The sequence below is a fragment of the Mauremys reevesii genome, linkage group 11, assembly GCF_016161935.1.
Source record: "Mauremys reevesii isolate NIE-2019 linkage group 11, ASM1616193v1, whole genome shotgun sequence".
NCBI lineage: Eukaryota > Metazoa > Chordata > Testudines > Geoemydidae > Mauremys > Mauremys reevesii.
In genome coordinates, this window is record NC_052633.1 from 29,830,274 (window position 1) to 29,849,031 (window position 18,758).

General features: G+C 39.5%; 1 protein-coding gene and 1 pseudogene across 1 annotated transcript in view; one reads left to right on the forward strand and one right to left on the reverse strand.

Moving 5' to 3' along the window:
- The first annotated feature begins 3,464 nt into the window (after window positions 1-3,464).
- LOC120374528 lies at window positions 3,465-6,079 on the forward strand (annotated as a pseudogene).
- A 2,429-nt stretch (window positions 6,080-8,508) lies between these two features.
- FAM171B (family with sequence similarity 171 member B) overlaps window positions 8,509-18,758 on the reverse strand; it is a 56,240-nt gene continuing 45,990 nt past the window's right edge. The window contains exons 5-8 of the mRNA XM_039494539.1: window positions 16,868-17,038; window positions 13,910-14,026; window positions 10,183-10,306; window positions 8,509-9,840 (exon numbers count right to left, since the gene is read on the reverse strand). Of these exons, the coding sequence (XP_039350473.1) occupies window positions 8,520-9,840; window positions 10,183-10,306; window positions 13,910-14,026; window positions 16,868-17,038 (1,733 nt within the window). The 3' untranslated portion in view covers window positions 8,509-8,519. The remainder of the gene's footprint in view (window positions 9,841-10,182; window positions 10,307-13,909; window positions 14,027-16,867; window positions 17,039-18,758) is intronic.

Genomic DNA, 18,758 nt, shown 5'->3' on the forward strand with positions numbered 1-18,758 from the left:
ATGAAATTACTGCACAAGCTTTTTTTTTTTTTTTGGAAAGATTTACTACAAAGGGGTGAATGGCTTCAGATTTTTAGCAGGAAATATTTAATACTTCTCTTAAAAGTAAATAAAAAAGCTTGGATAAAAGTGTTTATCATTAAAAAAACTGCTATAGTATCCCAAATCCTTAGCAGAATGCAGAGTGCCTATGGCCAAAAGAGTAACACACATTTACATTTTAATACAAACAATTTCAAGAATAGCATCGTCACTTTTTAAACATGACTGGCCTAGTCCTGTATCTCTTGCATGCCCAAAGGCCCACTAAAGTCAACAACTGGGAAGTCAGCGGCAGAACTCTGAGTATGTAAGCAAGGCAGAGTCAGGCTCAACAGTGTGATTAAAATTAGCTCCCTCAGTCTAAGTCATAAAATACCTGTCTCCATGCTGCTTCCACCTCCTGCTAGCCAGGTAGCTCAGCACTTAAACTAGGATGTATAATTTTTTAACTATGTGTACATTCCATTTGAGATAATAAATGTATTAGATCTGATATTGATCTCATTTAAATCAGTTTTATACTTTGACATCAATGGATTTCAACACATTTACTCCCTGATTTAAGGAGGTAAGGTCAGAATTAGGCCCCCTGTGTTGAAAAAAAAAAAAACCTTGACTGTTGAAATCCCCGAAGAGAGGTGATTTCATTGATAATTTCTAACTTCTTTCCAACAAACATTTTCTTAACAATTCCTGAATAGAAAATGTAAAAACATGAGTTACAGCAAACAAGTGTTGTTATCTACATGCAGGAGTCAATGTTCCAACATGAAACACTAGATTTGGCTTTCAAAAACTACAGAAACTACATAGTTTTAGCAATGATCTTTTTTGGCTAACAGAAAAAATTTACATGTGCTTTTTATATAGAGGAGTGTCCTACTGATAAAATAATTCTCTGGGGAAAAAGGAAGGCACTTTAGCAGGCTAGTTTAACTTTCTTCAGCTTTTCCATGCTTGGGTTGTTTATTCTATCAGTGTAAAGTGTTCCAAATACAGTACTAGTCATTGAAAGATATCTTATTACAGAGGTAATTGCATTCTAAGTTATAGACTGCTACATTAAAATCTACCATTAACCCACTTTTTCATTAGTTATAATAAAAACAAAGACTGACAATGTGAGGATGAATTCAATTATTGTGGAATATCCACAGGCAATTTCCTCCTCTTTGGTACAAATCACTTCATGTGAGCAAGACAGTGGAACTCAAAGTATTTTCCTTCTTGCATCGTGGATTTTGTTGCGAGGGTCTGGTTGTGAGAAGATTCCCCAGATCTGCATTGCTCGAACATGCTCACTGTTTGACTAGTAAATCTGGCAGTACACTTAAGTATTTTTTTCAGGATGTTAGACATAGAACAGGATGCCAAACATAGTTGTGTTCTAATCAGAACCCTCTATGTACATTCTTGAGAACAGTCTCCTCACATCAGGAATAAACAATTCCTCTCCTGTGGTGGTTGTCTATATATGATGGTGTTTGACAAGTTAACGGAAAACTACCTCCATTTGGCTCCTAAGAAAACATCAGTAAGTTTAATATTCTCAGTTTACTCCAACAGAGTCACTTATCTTCATTACAAAGAAGTGCTTCGTCTGAGAAATGTGCTACATTGCATAAAAACACATTATGACTAAATTACCTTTTCTGGGGGGGACTCCATTAGCCTACCTTATACAAGACAGAAGAGATTTGAAACTGGTGTGCTACTCTAAGGTGGGAAAATTCTGGAGCTCCGCAAGTCACACACTGCAGCCACGGGGGGAAAAAAGCTATAAAGTTACTTATTTGAAGTCTGTCCCATGCATCTGACAAAACTTGACTCTCAGGGGACGGAATAGCTCAGTGGTTTGAGCATTGGCCTGCTAAACCCAGGGTTGAGGGGGCCATTTAGGGATCTGGGACAAAAATCTGTCTGGGGATATGCCCTGCTTTGAGCAGGGGGTTGGAGTAGATGACCTCCTGAGGTCCCTTCCAACACTGATATTCTATGAAATACAAAGTACATTTGTGCACACACATTCTTAACTCTTTGTGTTTACACTCAGAGTAAGTGATACCTAGTTTTTCATTACGAGGCAACAGCAATAATAATCTTTTGAAGAATCATGCTTCTTAGAGACAGTGAAGTGTTCTTTTACAATGCCCAACACCGACTGCTCTGATCACAATTGTGAACTCCACTGCCCAGGGGTCATGGAGACTAGAAGCCCTCCCACCTTTAAAACTCCACGAATTTTTGAAATGCCTTTTCCCAATTGTCCATTTAAAAAAGCACACCCAGCAGCTCTTCAATTATGTGCAACAGCACAGTTGATTATGCCAGCTACAGGCTCCAGACATGCACCTGCCAGAGTACACAGGAGATATTGGATCTCCTGGGCCTGTGTGGAGAAGAAGCTGTGCAGACACAGCTATAGAGCAGCTGTAAAAATTTGGAAAATGACCATGTTTTGTTGATAACTTTAGGGAGCAAGGGAAGGAGGTCTGAATCTCAACTCTCGCTTTCTGTTGCAACTATCCTGACAATGCTGTGTTTTATCTGCAGCTGCTACCACTGCAGCCTTGAGGGGTCCTCCCGCCACACCGTACAGCCGTTACCCATCTGACAGGCTGTTTATAGCCTACACCAGCTCTGCGTTGCAGGCACAAGCATACTGCTTCACTATGGTACAAAGTGGCAATGACATTATTCTTCTCGTCGCACACAGCCATTACCCATTCTGACAGGCTGTTTATAATGCTAAGTTTACCAGTTTTCGGAGGTTGTCGACTAAGGCTATTTTTGTTGAGTTGTTTCAATCTAAGACTCTGGCAATTGCTGTTGCATCATTTCGCTAATACTTTGTGTCAACTGTGTGTGTGTGTTAAGTATTTGAGTGTATGTGTTTATCATGTGCAAATATGCGTGTGTAGGTTGTTGAAATTTGTCAGTGATATTGTCAGTTGTTGTATGACGGAGTATCCGCCATTCTAATTTTATTAACAATAACTGGATATTCTAAAGGTAGAATAAAATGTAGATTTTGATATGAAAGAATGAAGGAAGGAAGTATACGTGACTAAAAAGGGTGTATTTCTGATTACAATCAACACTGCTTAATTTTAAGGAAAAGTCATCTTCATCTCTTAATCGGTATTTACGTCAAACAGTTGATGAAATTCAAATAGTGACTCATAGTTAGTAAGTGACATGTATACTCTATCCTTTACTTTTAATAGTGAACAAGAAAAAACTGATAGGAATACAATTTCATTTTTTTTGTTTTCAGTTGATGCAGCCTCCTGGCAGATAGAGAAAAATTGTCTGGGGCACAATTTTGTAAGCGTAAGGCTGATAAGCAAAAAGAAGAAAGAAAGCAAGAAGGTTTGTTTCTGAAGTATCTATGTCCTCTGGCCAGAGATGAAGGTAGTCCAATGCCAAAGGATCAAGCAGAGATGGAGGTGGGGATGACAGTTTCACAAGTTAAAGAAGAGTTTGAAGAATATAATCTGAATATTGAAGACGAATCAAATGAGACACGCGAGGATCAAAACTTGGAAGAATGTGAAAGCAAAAATGTCACTTGTTTGAATTTGAGCTTTAGCGATCCTGATACTTGGGCCAAATGCGATGAGAAGTCCGACAAATTTTGGAGGAACATGGGCCGGAACAGGTTCAGCAGTTCGATTTCCCCAAAGATAGTAAGCAAAGAAAATTCTCGACAATTCATTACAAACATAGGCTTGTTAATGGAGAAGAAATACACAGTCAGTGGCTGCAGCATTCCACATCAAATGATTCTGCCTTTTGCTTCCGCTGCAAATTGTTTGCCAGTAGTATTACTGGCGCATCATCTCTTTCTGAAAAAAGCTCAAGGGATTGGAAAAATATGTCTGCAATTCTTTCAGGGCACAAGAAAAACAATCAACATTTGACAAATGTTCAAACATGGAAGGAACTTGAACTGTGATTGAAATACAAGAGAACAATTGATGAAGAACATTTATGCTTCATTAAGCAAGAAGAAAAGTATTGGCAACAAATACTAAAACGTCTGATTGCTTTGGTCAGAGTTCTTGGTATGCAAAACCTGGCCTTTCGGGAAACACAAGAAAAACTGCACACTTCTGGTAACGGGAACTTCCTCAAATTTGTCGAATATCTAGCTTTGTTTGACCCACTTATGGATGAGCATCTTTGCAAGATCAAGGACAAGGAGATGCATGTACCTTACCTAGCAAAAGACATACAGAATGAGCTTATTCAGCTTCTATCCAATGCCATCAAACAAAAAATCCTAGCATCTGCCCATGCTGCTAAATACTTTTCGATCATTCTAGATTGAACACCAGATGCAGGCCATGTTGAACAAATGACCATGATCATTCGGTTTGTGGATAGGCCTACTTCAGAGACAGAAAATGAGACTGAATCGGTATGCATAAAGGAACATATCTTGGGATTTGTGTCGCTTATGGAAACAACTGGAGCTTGTATGACAGAAACTATTCTTCACCAGTTAGAAGAGATGTCACTGCCTATAGAAAACTTGCGTGGTCAAGGCTATGACAATGGGAGCAATATGAAAGGGAAAGAAAATGGTGTCCAGTGAAGGTATATACAATTTTGAGTGATGTGGAGAAAGTAGATAAGGAAAAGTTATTTACTTATTCCCATAATACAAGAACTAGGGGTCACCAAATGAAATTAATAGGCAGCAGGTTTAAAACAAATAAAAGGAATTCTTCTTCACACAGCGCACAGTCAACTTGTGGAACTCCTTACCTGAGGAGGTTGTGAAGGCTAGGACTATAACAGCATTTAAAAGAGAACTGGATAAATTCATGGAGGTTAAGTCCATTAATGGCTATTAGCCACGATGGGTAAGAAATGGTGTCCCTAGACTCCGTTTGTTTGTCAGAGGGTGGAGATGGATGGCAAGAGAGAGGTCACTTTATCATTACCTGTTAGGTTCACTCCCTCTGGGGCACCTGGCATTGGCCACTGTCGGTAGACAGGATACTGGGCTAGATGGACCTTTGGTCTGACCCAGTACGGCCGTTCTTATGAAGAATACTAATTCCTGAGCCTTTTTCGTTCCTCGCAGTGCACATTCATTCAATTTGGTTGTTAATGATGCTGCAAAGTGTTGCTTGGAGGCAACCGCCTTCTTTGATTTAGTTTGTGTTTATGTGTATTTCTGAGCTTCTACACGTCGCTGGGAAGTTCTAATACACCACGTATCACAGTTAAACCAATGAGTGAAACAAGATGGGAAAGTCGAATTGATGCCTTGAAACCTCTTTGCTATCAGCTTGGTGACATCTATGATGCTCTGATAGAGATCTATGATGACACTACTCTAACAGGATCATCTGGCAATATGTCCCGAGTTGATGCAAAGGATCTTGCAAAAACTACTTCTAGTTTCAAGTTTCTTCTTTCTCTTGTGTGGTATGACATATTGTTTGAGATCAACATGACTAGCAAACAACTTCAGGTGAAAGAATTCGACATATGTAACGCCATTAATCAACTTGGAGAAACCAAGAAGTTTCTTGTAGGCCGCAGAAGTAACGCAGACTTTGAGAAAACATTGGTAGATGCAGGTGAACTTGCAGAGGAGTTGGATGTACCGGCACTTTTTGAACCAGATCCAATTCGTATTAGAAAAAAGAGGAAGCAGCTCACATATGAAGCAGATGACAAACCTATTTATAATCCGAAAGAAAAATTCAAAGTGAACTTTTACTTTGCAGTCATCAGCACAGCAGTACATTCGGTTGAAGAAAGATTCACATTGATGCAGCAAATTAGTTCAGTATTTGGCTTCCTATATGATGTTTATAGTTTGCAAAATACAACACCAAAGCAAATTATGGAACATTGCTTGAATCTGGAGCAAGCTTTGCAACATAGTGAATCCAAAGGTATTGATGCCTTTGACTTGTGCAATGAATTGCACGCTATTGCAAGACAAATCCAAAAGAGTGCATCACCGCAAGATGTATTGAACTTCATATGGAAAAATAAGCTGACAGATAGTTAGTGCTCTTCAAATCCTCTTGAGATAAAGTTGGATATCTATGTATGTATGTTTGTTATTATGTACAAAGTACAGTATTTAACTAAAATTGCTGTCAGCATCCTACATCTGATTGATCACCATATGTAGAACGAAACCACTTAAGCCACCTCCAACTGTATGACACTATAGTATTGGGTACTTTAATGTACATACTTGTGTTCATAGAATTTGTGTTTCTGTTTCTTAATATATGCTTTTAAGATCTATTGTATTAAGGAATATTGGTGCTTTAAATAGCAATGATTACTGCTTAAGTGTCAATCCTTTGAGCGGAAGGCTGTATCTGTCCTCCCAAGGGTAAACAAAGTTAGTTAGTTCTGGGGAGTTTCCTGAAGATCATAGGGGAACCCATGGTAAAACCCTGGCAATTCCTCTAGGGTGGGCCACCTCCTTTTACCTACCAAAACAGACCATTGAGTTACTGGAATAGGCAAACCATTGTGGGGGTGCCCCAAGTCTGATTTTGGGGGTAACACAGCTTGTCAAGGACATTATATTAGTAGCAATGGAAACTCTGGATCTGTATTTGAAAGACTGAACAGAACTGGTGCAACAATGAAAGCACTGACAGTGACAATAATTTATAAGCTTGATATTCAAATAGTCTTTTAAATGTATATCTGGTTTGAAGTGTAGTCAATTATTTAACCATTATGAATCCATCAGAGAAAAAAAATTCCATCCAGAGGGTGGAACTTGATGAAGGACATGTTATAAACATTTTTATATGAATAATTAGTTACACGAATCAAAACACATTACTGAAGGCAGGCGAACATGGCAAATACCCACACTCATCTGTAAGGCAGATGACTTGTGTAATCTTTCAGTTTTATTTTTCTGTTGGCCAAACAATAATCTACTTACCATATTTAATATTTATCTCTGAACATTTTGTTTTTCATTGTTATATTAATGGGATCGATAAGGATTTCATATGTTCAGGAAGCAATGGCATACTAGGAAGAGTCAGAAACATGGTATGGTTTGCAATTTGGTTTGCAAATTCTTCTAGTAAAAGAAGGAATGATACCAACGCCCAACAGTTCACCGAGTTTGATGGTATTGTTTCCTGAGTGAAGAGGACTGCAGCCCAGGTCCATAGAGTGTATACATATTTTAGTTCTGTTATTTTAACCATATGTACTATATAGACATTAAAAAGCTTTTTTTTTTAAAAGGAATTTTCTACTATAACAATTTTTAAAGCCATCCTTTATAATCAAATTGCTAAAGCCAAAATGCTGTGACTTATTTCTTCAGAGAAACATCTTAAAGGTCACAGGAAATATTCTATTTCATGTGAAGCACATTAAAAAGTGTGAGAGTCTACTTTTCTGTTAGCCAAAGCTAAATCCAGCACTTTGACAAATGACCATTTAAAACAAAAAATATATTTTGATAGACATTTCCTTCTTCTATACATATGTTAGTTACATTTCATGCATTCACAACTTTTGGTAGCTGTTTAACTTAGTAATAACTCATAATCAAGTGTCTCTGTTGTTCTGTGGACCAAGTTTGGAGCTCAGCTTCCATATGCTCAAAAGTCTAAACAATAAGCAATCAGTTTTTAACACCTCTGTGCTACATGGCCTACCACCAAAAGTAGCAAAAAAAGTGGCACATTAGCCAATGTGATCAAATTTACTATTTGTTTTTAAAAACTTTTAAAAGTGAATAAATGCAACAGTACAGGTCATTCCTTCTAAAAGTATCTTTTCTGCAAAAGGCACCATTTGCCCATGTTTACGAAGGTATTTTCATTAGACATCAAGTTTTATCCTAAATACACCCATGTGAATCAGGAGTAACTCAATAGCCTATGACAGAGAGCCAAATTTGACTCAATATGCATTGAGTAACACATGAAAGGGACGATTTTTGCAGACTTTTAACAAGTGTCTGGAGTAGATACCAAGTCCCTGATTATTTCCAAGAACACATTGAGACTAATGTAGTGAAACTTTCTACAAAGTAGGAATTCCTATGGTCAGGGCACCAGTAAAAGTTATGTGTAAATGGTACACAATAGCCTGCTGGTCACTCCAGTGAGGGACATCATTTTGGAAACATTTTAACATCGCTACCCAGAACTATGCCTACAAAAAATAAAAGTGCCTAAATTTCTAGCTGTGCACCCCCAGAGGTGTACCCCAAGAATGAAAAATTTAAACAAACCATAATAGCATTTCTCAGCGATAAATTCACATTTTATATCCAATGCTCCGTTGAAATCATAATCCTTGGTCTGCACATTAAGAAATGTAACTTTACCTGATACTAGAAAACCATTTTGACTGCTCCTTATAAATCCAACATTGCAAATTTACAACAAGAAGCAAAGAGGAAAGAGTGCACAAACTGCTAGAAAAAGCAAGAACACTGAACACACTGTGTTTCAATTTATAGGAATCAGTGGTCTCTCCTCCCTCTTTTTCCAGATATTGGTTTGACTATCTTTCTTAGCCATAGGGGGTCTACCTCTTTTTTTAGCTGGTGGAGTACTGGACTCATGACCTTTTGTTGTGTTTTTTTTTCGTGGTGGTTCTTCAGTGTGCTGTTCTACGACCGGCCCACTTCCTCTGTCCAATAGGTGTCTCACAGACTGATCATCAGGGCTGCAAACAGTGGTCCCACTTTCGCTGCTACTCAGATCCAAATCTTCCAAATAAAGGATCTTAGAATGATGCATGCTTTTAATGAAAGTTTTCTCTCTCTCCAGTTTTCGACTGGGATGATGCTCATTCATGTCCACGCCAGAGTCCAGGCTGGTGTCATTACTTTCTGTTTTCCTGCCCTTTTTCAGATCTATGAAAGAGTGCCTCACTTGAGCGACTGGCTTTCCATCTAGTGACACGAACCATGCTCTGGGGTGTGGGGATGGTTTTCCTTTAGAAAGCTCCAATAATGTTTGCTCTGAAATACCTTGAAGTTCAGAGGAAAATGGTGTCATAACTGCTTCGTTCAGTGTCCCAGGGACAGAGACAGACTCCAGTAAATTATTAGTATACCGACCCCAGTTTGAAGTTTGTGAGGATAAGCCCTGTTGACCATCTAATGTGGCTTTCTCATCTCTGCCGGTGGGGGGCTGGAGAGGAGAGTGCATTGGCATTTTGGGCAACGTCTGTGTATAGCTGTCTCGATTCATGGGCTCCATCATTGGGCCATAGACTACCTGCCCTTTTCTAGGCAAAGTAGCTGACTTAGCAGCATGTAATTGCTCCGGAGAGTGGAACAGGTCAGAGGTTTGAAGGATGGCAATAGGCTGACTATAAATATGCATTAGTTGTTCTGGGATATGGGAAAGCCCATACATCTCTTCATTCACTGCAAGATATCGGTTTTGGTCTTGAATGTCCCTGGGAGATTGGGAAACACTGCTGTTAAAGTGCTGTAATTGTCTAACTCCAGCATTAGGCTCCAAGGGCTGGATTGAATTCCTCGCGTGACCACTCTGATTGGATTGATATGAAACATTTTCTGTGTAGATTTGAAAATTGTCCCAGGCTTTTTTGTCCTCTGTTTCCATAGAAGTCTTTCCGTGAGGGCTAAAGGAGGAAAGCTTGGGCATGTATGATTGTGATTTATCCTCTAGCTTTACTGACCCCTTCACAGCACTGATATGATTTATGTGAGTTGTTGATGTTGTCTGGTCCTTTTTTAAGACCTCCAGTTTAGTTGTGTTTTTTCCCCTCTTATGTGATTGGCCACATTTATCCCTATGGGAAAAAAGGTGAGGGGGGGGGGAATAATTGGAGGACATATGATTAAAATACTAGTGATGAGTACGGATTGCACTTAAGACTTCACAGACTAAAAGGTACGATGTACAATTTGAAAGCCAGTAGGTACAAACTTAAACCTGTTCAAAACCCACTGAAATCATTTGTGATTACACTGCATATTAATATAGTGTAGATATTTACATTAGTAAGTTTGAAAAGGCTTTAAACACATGCACTTCCTAGATATTACTAAGAAAACAATTATTTTGTCTCAAAAGAGCCCCATTTGTTAATTTTAAACTCAATTCATATTGAGCATATCTTCTTTTTCCTTACCTGCAGTAACAGAGAAGAACAGTGAAGAATCCAATGATAATGACTATAGTACCTCCAAGTATGGCTGTAAGGAACACTGTGTGATAGGCTGTTATGTCCTTGGAAACTGCACTAATAATAGAGTCTAGATTTTTCAAACACAAAACCAAACAAATTAGATGTCAAGAACTAAGAATTGCGTTTCTGATGCAAAACTGCATTTGATAAATTGCACTGTAGTTTTCTAGCCAGTGTTCTGCTCCCTTGCACTATCCTGCTATTGATCATTTTAGCCACTATGGAAATGTAGGAACCATCACCAATATCAAATCACACTTCAGGGGCTGATGTCACAACACTGACATATTGCCTTTGCATTTGCTCAGTTCCAGTCAAATGGTGTTCATGCTGTATGTCCGAATTTATTTCAAAATCCTAGTCCCCGAACAGAGCTGTTGTCAACATCATGTCACTTTAATTCTAAAATTCTGAAATCACATTTTCTCATTCAAAAGTTGTCCATACGAATCCCCACTCAGGGATAAGAACAACTTTAAATGTGAATGCTCAGATTCGTCTATATAAGCAGTAACCACTGGGGCCAATCAATCCAATCCCATCCTCCTCCTCCTCACATGGTTCTAGGAGCTAAAACAGACAGAGGGTTCCAACTGCTTTTCAGTTCATTATGTTGATACTTCTCTTCTAGAGTACGCCCAGAAGATGGCAGTAATATATATATCTAACAGGGCTTGGCTCTCTCTCGCATCAAAAATGTTTCTGACACGAGATCTGAAAATGGGGACGATGAGGGAGACCATGTCTGTTCTGAGGCACCAGCTGATCCAGAATAATAGTTTTTCCAACTTATTGGAAAGGATTCCACAAATCTTATTTCCTCTTTCAAAGTGATGCTGGGTTGCAGGGCCGTCCTTAGGCATATGCAGCATATGTGGCTGCGTAGGGCACCTGAAAATTTGGGGCACCACTGGGGGTTTCAGTGTCCACCCTCCTGTCTCTTGCTATCCCTGTTCTGACCCTTCCTGCAAGCTCCCACCACAGCTGGCTGCTGGTGAGTCTTCCTCCAGAGGGGATCTAGGGCTTGGCTACACTTACGGTTTGCAGCGCTGGTAATTTGCAGCGCTGGTCATCCAGCTGTGTAGGAACAGCGCTGGTGTGTGGCCACACTCACAGCTACCAGCGCTGGTGTGTGGCCACATTTGCAGCATTAGCAGCGCTGTTGGGAGTGATGCATTATGGGCAGCTATCCCAGCATTCAAGTGGCCGCAACGTGCTTTTCAAAAGAGGGGGGTGGAGTGGGGTCTAGTGTGACAGGGAGCAGGGGGAGAGAGAGAGTGGATTTTTGGAGCCAACACTGAGTGTTTAGCTTCCTGCCTTGAAAAATCAGAACATTTTTCCGACCCCTTAGTCTTAACTCTTAATTGCAAACAGCCTGCAGCCAACACGACTCCCCGCTGTTTCATTCGCTCCCTGCCTGCCTCTCATTTGATTGTTTACAGCCAGGTACAGATGATCACAGCAAACAGGAGCTCTGTTTGTTTTTTAGATAAGCAGCAACGGCAACGGAGCTCGTTCACAACAAAACAAAGAGAGGCTGCATAACAAAACAAAGAGAGTAATTTATAAAAGCATTCTGGGATACATCCTTATACCCTGGAGGCCAATCACAGCGCTGGTGTGTGGCCACACTTGATGACCAGCGCTGCAGCACCAGCGCTGCAATCCTTATTCCCCATGCTGAGTGAGGTGTACGGCCAGCGCTGCAGCCAGGGAGTTGCAGCGCTGGAAGTGCTCTGCAGGTGTGGCCACTTACTAATTGCAGCGCTGGTGGAGGCTTTCCAGCGCTGCAAATCGCCAGTGTAGCCATACCCCTAGTAACTTAAAAGTGAAAAAGCCTTCCAGCCTGCCAGACTGATTAGCACAACATTGAAACTGTTACAAAGCCATTCAAGTGGTAATGAAGCCATTTAACAGGCATTTGCCAACCCCCAGGTATATACTGTCAGTTTCTGAATTTACTGACAAAAACAGTTGTGCATGACTGTCATATTTACTCAAAACATGTTAGTCTACAAGACCTTAGTTTAAAATTTGCTTTTAAAATATTTCATTAGCGAGTTGGTGAAGATTATAAAATCACATCTTTAAAAAATCCTTGCACCGATTTTTAGATGCACAATCATCTTTAGCCTTAAATGCTTGGATCTTCAGACTTAATCGTTTTTTAAATAAATCCTTCAAAAGACCACCCTTATCTAAAATACACATTTTAATTTTAATTACTATAGTAAAAAAAAATTGCTTCCAAAGCCCTCCTGTCCTTTCTGTCCATCCCTTTCTCCCTTCACCTCTTCCTCTCCCCCACCCCGTTAAGGACAGCGCTTAAAGGGACAACACCCCTTTCCTTCCAGATTGGTGGACAAAGAGTTTCCCTTTCTTTACTTTACTTCTGACTATCTGATGAACTAGTTTTAAAAGAACCCTCCAGCAAAATCAGTACCTAGTAAGATATAAAATCCTTTGGAAACATATTTTTTAAAGTTGGTGAAATTTCATAAACATGTCTATTGTTATGGAGATCACACAAAGTAAATCAGTGTTCCCTTTTTCTGAAAGCAATGAACATTGTTATGAACACACTAAACCTCTGTGACTGATTAATTAAAAATAATGTCTTTGCTTCAGTGAGTTAAATATGTAGTAATCTGGAATGATTACTTTATGAAGGCTTAAGAGTACATTTAAAATATAAAATCAGCTTAGAAATACTAATTAAGAAAATGTAAAACAGAGAAGAGCTGCATCATGTGTTCCATAATATTTAATGTTGTATTCAGCAAGACAGCTGACTCGCCCTCACTACAAAGTTTCTGCAAATAAATCTCAACAAACTTCAGAGCATATCAAAAAACCTGTGACTGATATTTTTTATTCCCAAGTTTAGTGCTTTTAATTCTTCATCATCTGGCATGCAGTGGAAAACATGCCCCATTTTCTTTAGAAAGAAATTGCAGAAGAGTGGTTTTTTTCAAATGTCATTTGCTTCATTTGGGCTCAGGGATTTGGCTGGAAGGAGCTGAGCAGGGAAGGGGAGGGAAGAGAGGAGGGAGACAGTGGTGAGAGGGCAGGGCCTGGGCAGAGAGGGGTGGGGCCACAGGCAGAAGAGGTGGGCTGGGGAGCTAGCCTCCCCAAGTGGCAGCTTCACCCACTGCCCATGACAGCAGGTAAGAGCAGGTCAGCTCCCACACACCCAGAGCACGCTGCAGTGTCCTTAGGCAGGAGCCGTATTTAGAGCCAAATGCGCCAGTGCCGCGCATTCTGCGTGAGGGGGAGGGTACAGGGGTCTCTGCGGGGAACTGTGACTCTTCACTGCCGTGAGGCAGGCTGGGCGGCTCGGTATCTTTTGCTGCCGCCACCGTGAGGTGAGCCCGGGCTGCTGTTGGGCATAGTGGCCCCATAAATCCTAAGGACGGCCCTGCTGGGTTGGGTTCCCTGCAATCCCCAAGCCAGCTGTATCACTAGCAGTTAAAAGGACACAAGTATGCACATGTATGTTGTATACAAAAGCAGAGGCACCCTAAGAATTCCATCTTAACAATGACTATCATCAGATTGAAGCCACCTGCATCCCAATTTTTCCTCTATAGTTCAACATGAAAATTATACTGACAAACAGCTATTATTTGGATAATGCAATGATTTTTGTGTTCCAATAATATGCAATTACCTCTGGTTTCAGGCACTGGAGCTGCTATCCAGTATCCCAAGTGTGGAGCAACATACGTCCATACTAAATGGTCATTTGCATTCTTGACCATTCCCAGTCCACGACTTACCCAAGCACCTGAAAAAGAAGGCAGCCATTAAACATAACACAGGACATGGTTTTGTTTTATATATGGTTCTACCACTGAAAAAGGTATTACATAAAGCAAGTCATCAGCAAAGTATGGAAAATCAAAAAGGAACCATTTAAAATCAAGCTCTTCTGGGACTGTCATCTTATACACTAAACCCTGGTCGACACACAAACTTGTAGGACTTAACTAAATATTTTCCTACACCTGATTTAGGTATTTTAGTGCAATTCTACGAGTGGACAGTTATTTTAAAATAAAAGTGACTAAAGTCAATTTAGTGGTTTGTTAAATGACTTTAGCCAGTTTTTTATTATTAATAATAATTATTATTTTGGAATAAAGAGTTCACACACAGACTTGCACCTAAATAATTTTAATTCATATCTTCTGCTAATTTAGTGCAAGGCCTAAGTTTATTACAGGTGGGTAATTTAAGCACAATGAATAGAACATCCAGCATTAGTTATTAGCATACAATGGACAAGCCATGGTAATCCATTAAGACTGCAACAGGATCAACAATACCTGCACTGAACATTTTTTTTTTCTGTTTAAATTGTCTAAGGTGAAACAGCTAAATTAGCCCAAGGAAGACTTATTGTTAGGCCACAGATCCCACACCATCTGTCTTGCAGTGCAAACGACAGGTCTGGGGGCTTGTCAGGCTTCTGCAAGGTAGGGTACTGCACTTGCATACTGTGAAGAGATAGCAAAGAAGTGTACTTAGTAACTGTGGATACCATCTGTGAAATTCTCAAGTGGAAAAAACTGTAGTAAGAATGTAGTGAGGCAGAGTGGACTCCCTCTGAGCCTGACAGGGAGGAACTGCCCCCTGGTGAGAGGAGCCAGGCCAGCCCTGCCCCTCATGACAGAAGGAGAGGGATGGGACAGGAAGTATAAGAGGGCAGCCCTCCAGCTCAGTTGGGCTGGAACCAGGGAAGGAGGCAGATGTCTCTGCCTCACAGCGGAACTCCGGAGCAGGGACCAAGTTGTGCAGCACCCTGCCCCTGGAGGAGACTGACTGTGGAGAGGAGCTGTGGGGACTGCCAGCCGCTGTTTACCCAGAGGAGACCGAGAACTCTCTGGCAACGGAGCCCTGCCAACAGACTGTGGTAGGAAGTAGCCCAGGGAAACCAGACATTGGTTCAGTTGTGTTGCTGGGAGACGAGTCAGCGTGTTTCAGTGATTTCCCTGCCAACCCAATGGTGGGACCACCTGCCATTGTTACGGCCCTGGACTGGGACCTGGTAGAGATGGGGAGCCTGGGTCCCCCTGCCACTAACCTCACCCCTGAGGTGGTGGCCTACTCACCCTAGGTGGAGTGCCTGTGTCGCGTTTCGGGCCTGCACCAGCCAGGAGGCTGTGAGCCCTAGACTGTGAATTGCTAGGGGGCGCAGGCTAAAGACTGCTTGTTACTGTGCCCCTGCCCAAAAGGACTGTTAATTGCTGTCTGCCCAGCCAGGAGTCTAAACTAACTGCGCGGGAGGAAGGAGGGGGACGGGACAGAAGCTGATGTGGGGCTGCTGACATATAACTGTGGCTCTTTGACAATGTACATTGGTAAATTCTGGATCCTTCTCAGGCTCAGGTTGGCCACTCCAGTTTTAGAGGTAATTTTATGAGAAGTACAGCCTAGATTCTCATGAGGATTAATCTTTGTAAAAGTCCTACCTGGAGTGAGAATAAAAATATCTATGCAAAGTAATATAAAGATTTGTAATCGCCTTTAAAATTAGAGAGTTAGCATTCTTTAATTTTTTACTTTCTACTCCATAGGAAACAGCACGTACTAAGAAAAATGTAGGGGTATTTATTTATAATTTAATTCCCCTTTAGTATCTTTTAAACACAGTGATGTAATTTTCAGTTATCTTATAACATGTCTGAAAAAATCAGTTTACCTATTGAGAACACAAGAATACTTTAAATATTATTGATGCAAATACTTCAGTAAGAGTCAAAAAAAGGATTAGCTCTATATGAATTAGAATAGTATCTATAGTAGCTGGGATACAATTATATGGGCTTATATTTCAGGCTTAAGCTAATTGACAGTGAGAGTCAGGACCCCCTGTCAGTATAGTATTGCAAGATGAGATGCATTATGGAGGTTTCTGCCTTTGTGCTGACTCGCTAAGATGCACCAAAGGATCACTGTTCTATTTCAATTTAGTTGTTACTGTAAATATTTGACATGGAGATATTTGTATGTCAGATTACAGCAATTCTAGTATTTCTCCTATATAACGATTTTACTTTCTCAACTGCTTGCAATAATCATAAAATAATAATAATAGTAATAAAACAGACTAAAGCTATGTCAGTCCCAGTGTTAACATTTCATTTCAAGTGAACGTTAAGGGTATGACTCTGGAGCACAATATATTCAAATAATTCTTAATAGTGAATGTCTGTGAAATCATCAGCCAAGACACTATCATCATGCTTAATTTTACATCAGTTTTAAAAATGTATCGTGTCTCAAATGGAATTGTGAAAATAAAGATCAACATGTGATCGATCCTTAAAACTACTCTGATATAACTTATTTACATACATATGGTTCACGGCTGAATTCATTAAAGCAGGGATGCCCTTTTGAAAAAACAAAAATGCAAGTTAAAACATATACAACCAGGAAAATCCTGCTAAAGTATCTATGTCCCTACTTTAAAAAAGCAAAACAAAACTGACAGGTTTTAGTGCTATATATTATTCGATACATGCACTCATATTCAAACTACTCTACATCACACTAATACTACGTATTGTAGTGTATGATATTCAACATTAAAGTGGGATTCCAAAGTATATAGCTGACATACCAGTTTTCATGTCAAAAGTCCATGCAGGTATAGCATCTCCTGATTTTACCCTACTTGTCGGTAGAAGAGGCAGCGTAATATGAATTGGACCAGTCACTTTCAATTCTTTCCCAGCTGATAGGAGGTTTACACATATTGCAGCAAGAGGGGTCAATTCAATGCTTTTAAAACCTAATCAACATAAGGAATAATTTGTCCATAAATAATACACACACTAGAATATATTTACTATTTTTTAAAAAATGGGTTTTCATTTGTAACTCAAGGCAAGCCACCATGAGAATGTCTGGTCTGTACCACTAGGTGTCAATATAACTTGAGAAAACTCAAGTCTCAAGCACCTCTTCAATGAATGCTTTTTAATAATTGGTAAACAGCAATTCTTAGTTAAAGCCTGGAAAAGAGAAATATATCTTTTAAACAGAGCTGATTCGACAGTACTCACAGAATACAATATTAAGCACATTTGGCTTTTGGGGAGCTATACCTGGTACTTTAAATTTCAGATATCAGACTAGCTATTCTACGCTGAATATTGCAGACCAAGTCAAATGATTTGTGAATCCACACATATTAAGGGGGGTTCAGATACATATAAATCAAACTGAAGTTCCAGTATTCATGATATATTTGCATGTCTTTTCCAGTATTCAAGCATCTCTGTTAATAAAATTTACTGAAAGGATTGATTTGCTAATTTAGAAGTTTCTGTAGAGTTAATCATGAGGTATAGTACTTATGGCTTGTCAAAATATTCAAAGGAACCACTGTGTTTGCACTGCTTTATTGTGTGGGCTGTAAGTTTGTCTCCCTTCGTTCTTCTTGCTCTAATTTGCAATAACACAGATAATATGTGATACAAATACTTCAGAATCCACAGTGTGACAGGTTGCTCAAGAAAGACAAACAGAATTATTAAGTAGCAGAATGATATTAGAGCTTTGCACACTGTTAGAAACAAGTTGCAAACAACTGTCAGTGTATCAGATATCAGCCTCTATCTGCTATAAAATACAGTCCTGAAGGAATAGGCTCTATGAATAATTTAAAAAGACATCAGACAGAATTTAAGGGAATAACACTACTTATCTCTGATGCTTCAAGTTCAAAAGTTCTATTATAAACAATTTTTTTTAAATCTTCAAATGTCCACACACAAATAGGATACTGGTATTTGTGAGAATTTTGATTAAGTATAGATTAAACAAACTGGAATATGAAACTCAGATAATTTGGTTAGAAGCCACATCAAGGACATCATCCAATTCACATTAACGAAACCATAAAATTGCCGTGAATTTTTAAGAGCTTTGCTGTATAGTGGGCATTGGGAAGAAAAGGAAAAAACATTTAAGTAGGATGGAATAAAGGGTCCAGCATTGTGATCTCCTGGATACCAACATAACTATGTGGATTAGAAAGTAAGCATGAATAAATATTAGTAATGCAGTCGGTGGTTTATTTCAGAGTGCATTAAAAAGATAGTACATCTGTAGTGCTACAAGTATTCATAGTACAGTAGAACCCTGTCAACACTGGTATTCCACTCGTTAGGTAACTCCCTTCTCTTCATGTGTTAGTATATAAATGCCTGCATCTGTAATTTTCACTCCATGCATCTGAAGAAGTGGGGTTTTTACCCAAGAAAACTTTTGCCCAAATAAATCTGTTATTCTTTAAGGTGCCACTGGACTCCTTGTTGTTTTTAAGTATTAATACTACTACTATCAACCCATGAAACAACTTAGAACTGTTTCAAAATGTATTTTTACTCACTGAAGCAGATGTGTGTAGAGAACATACTTGATTTCTGCAATTGCTCTCCATATATTTAAAGTGCCTGTTTGGTATCACCAGGCTTACGTGGATTAACTGAAAGTAAATCAATAAT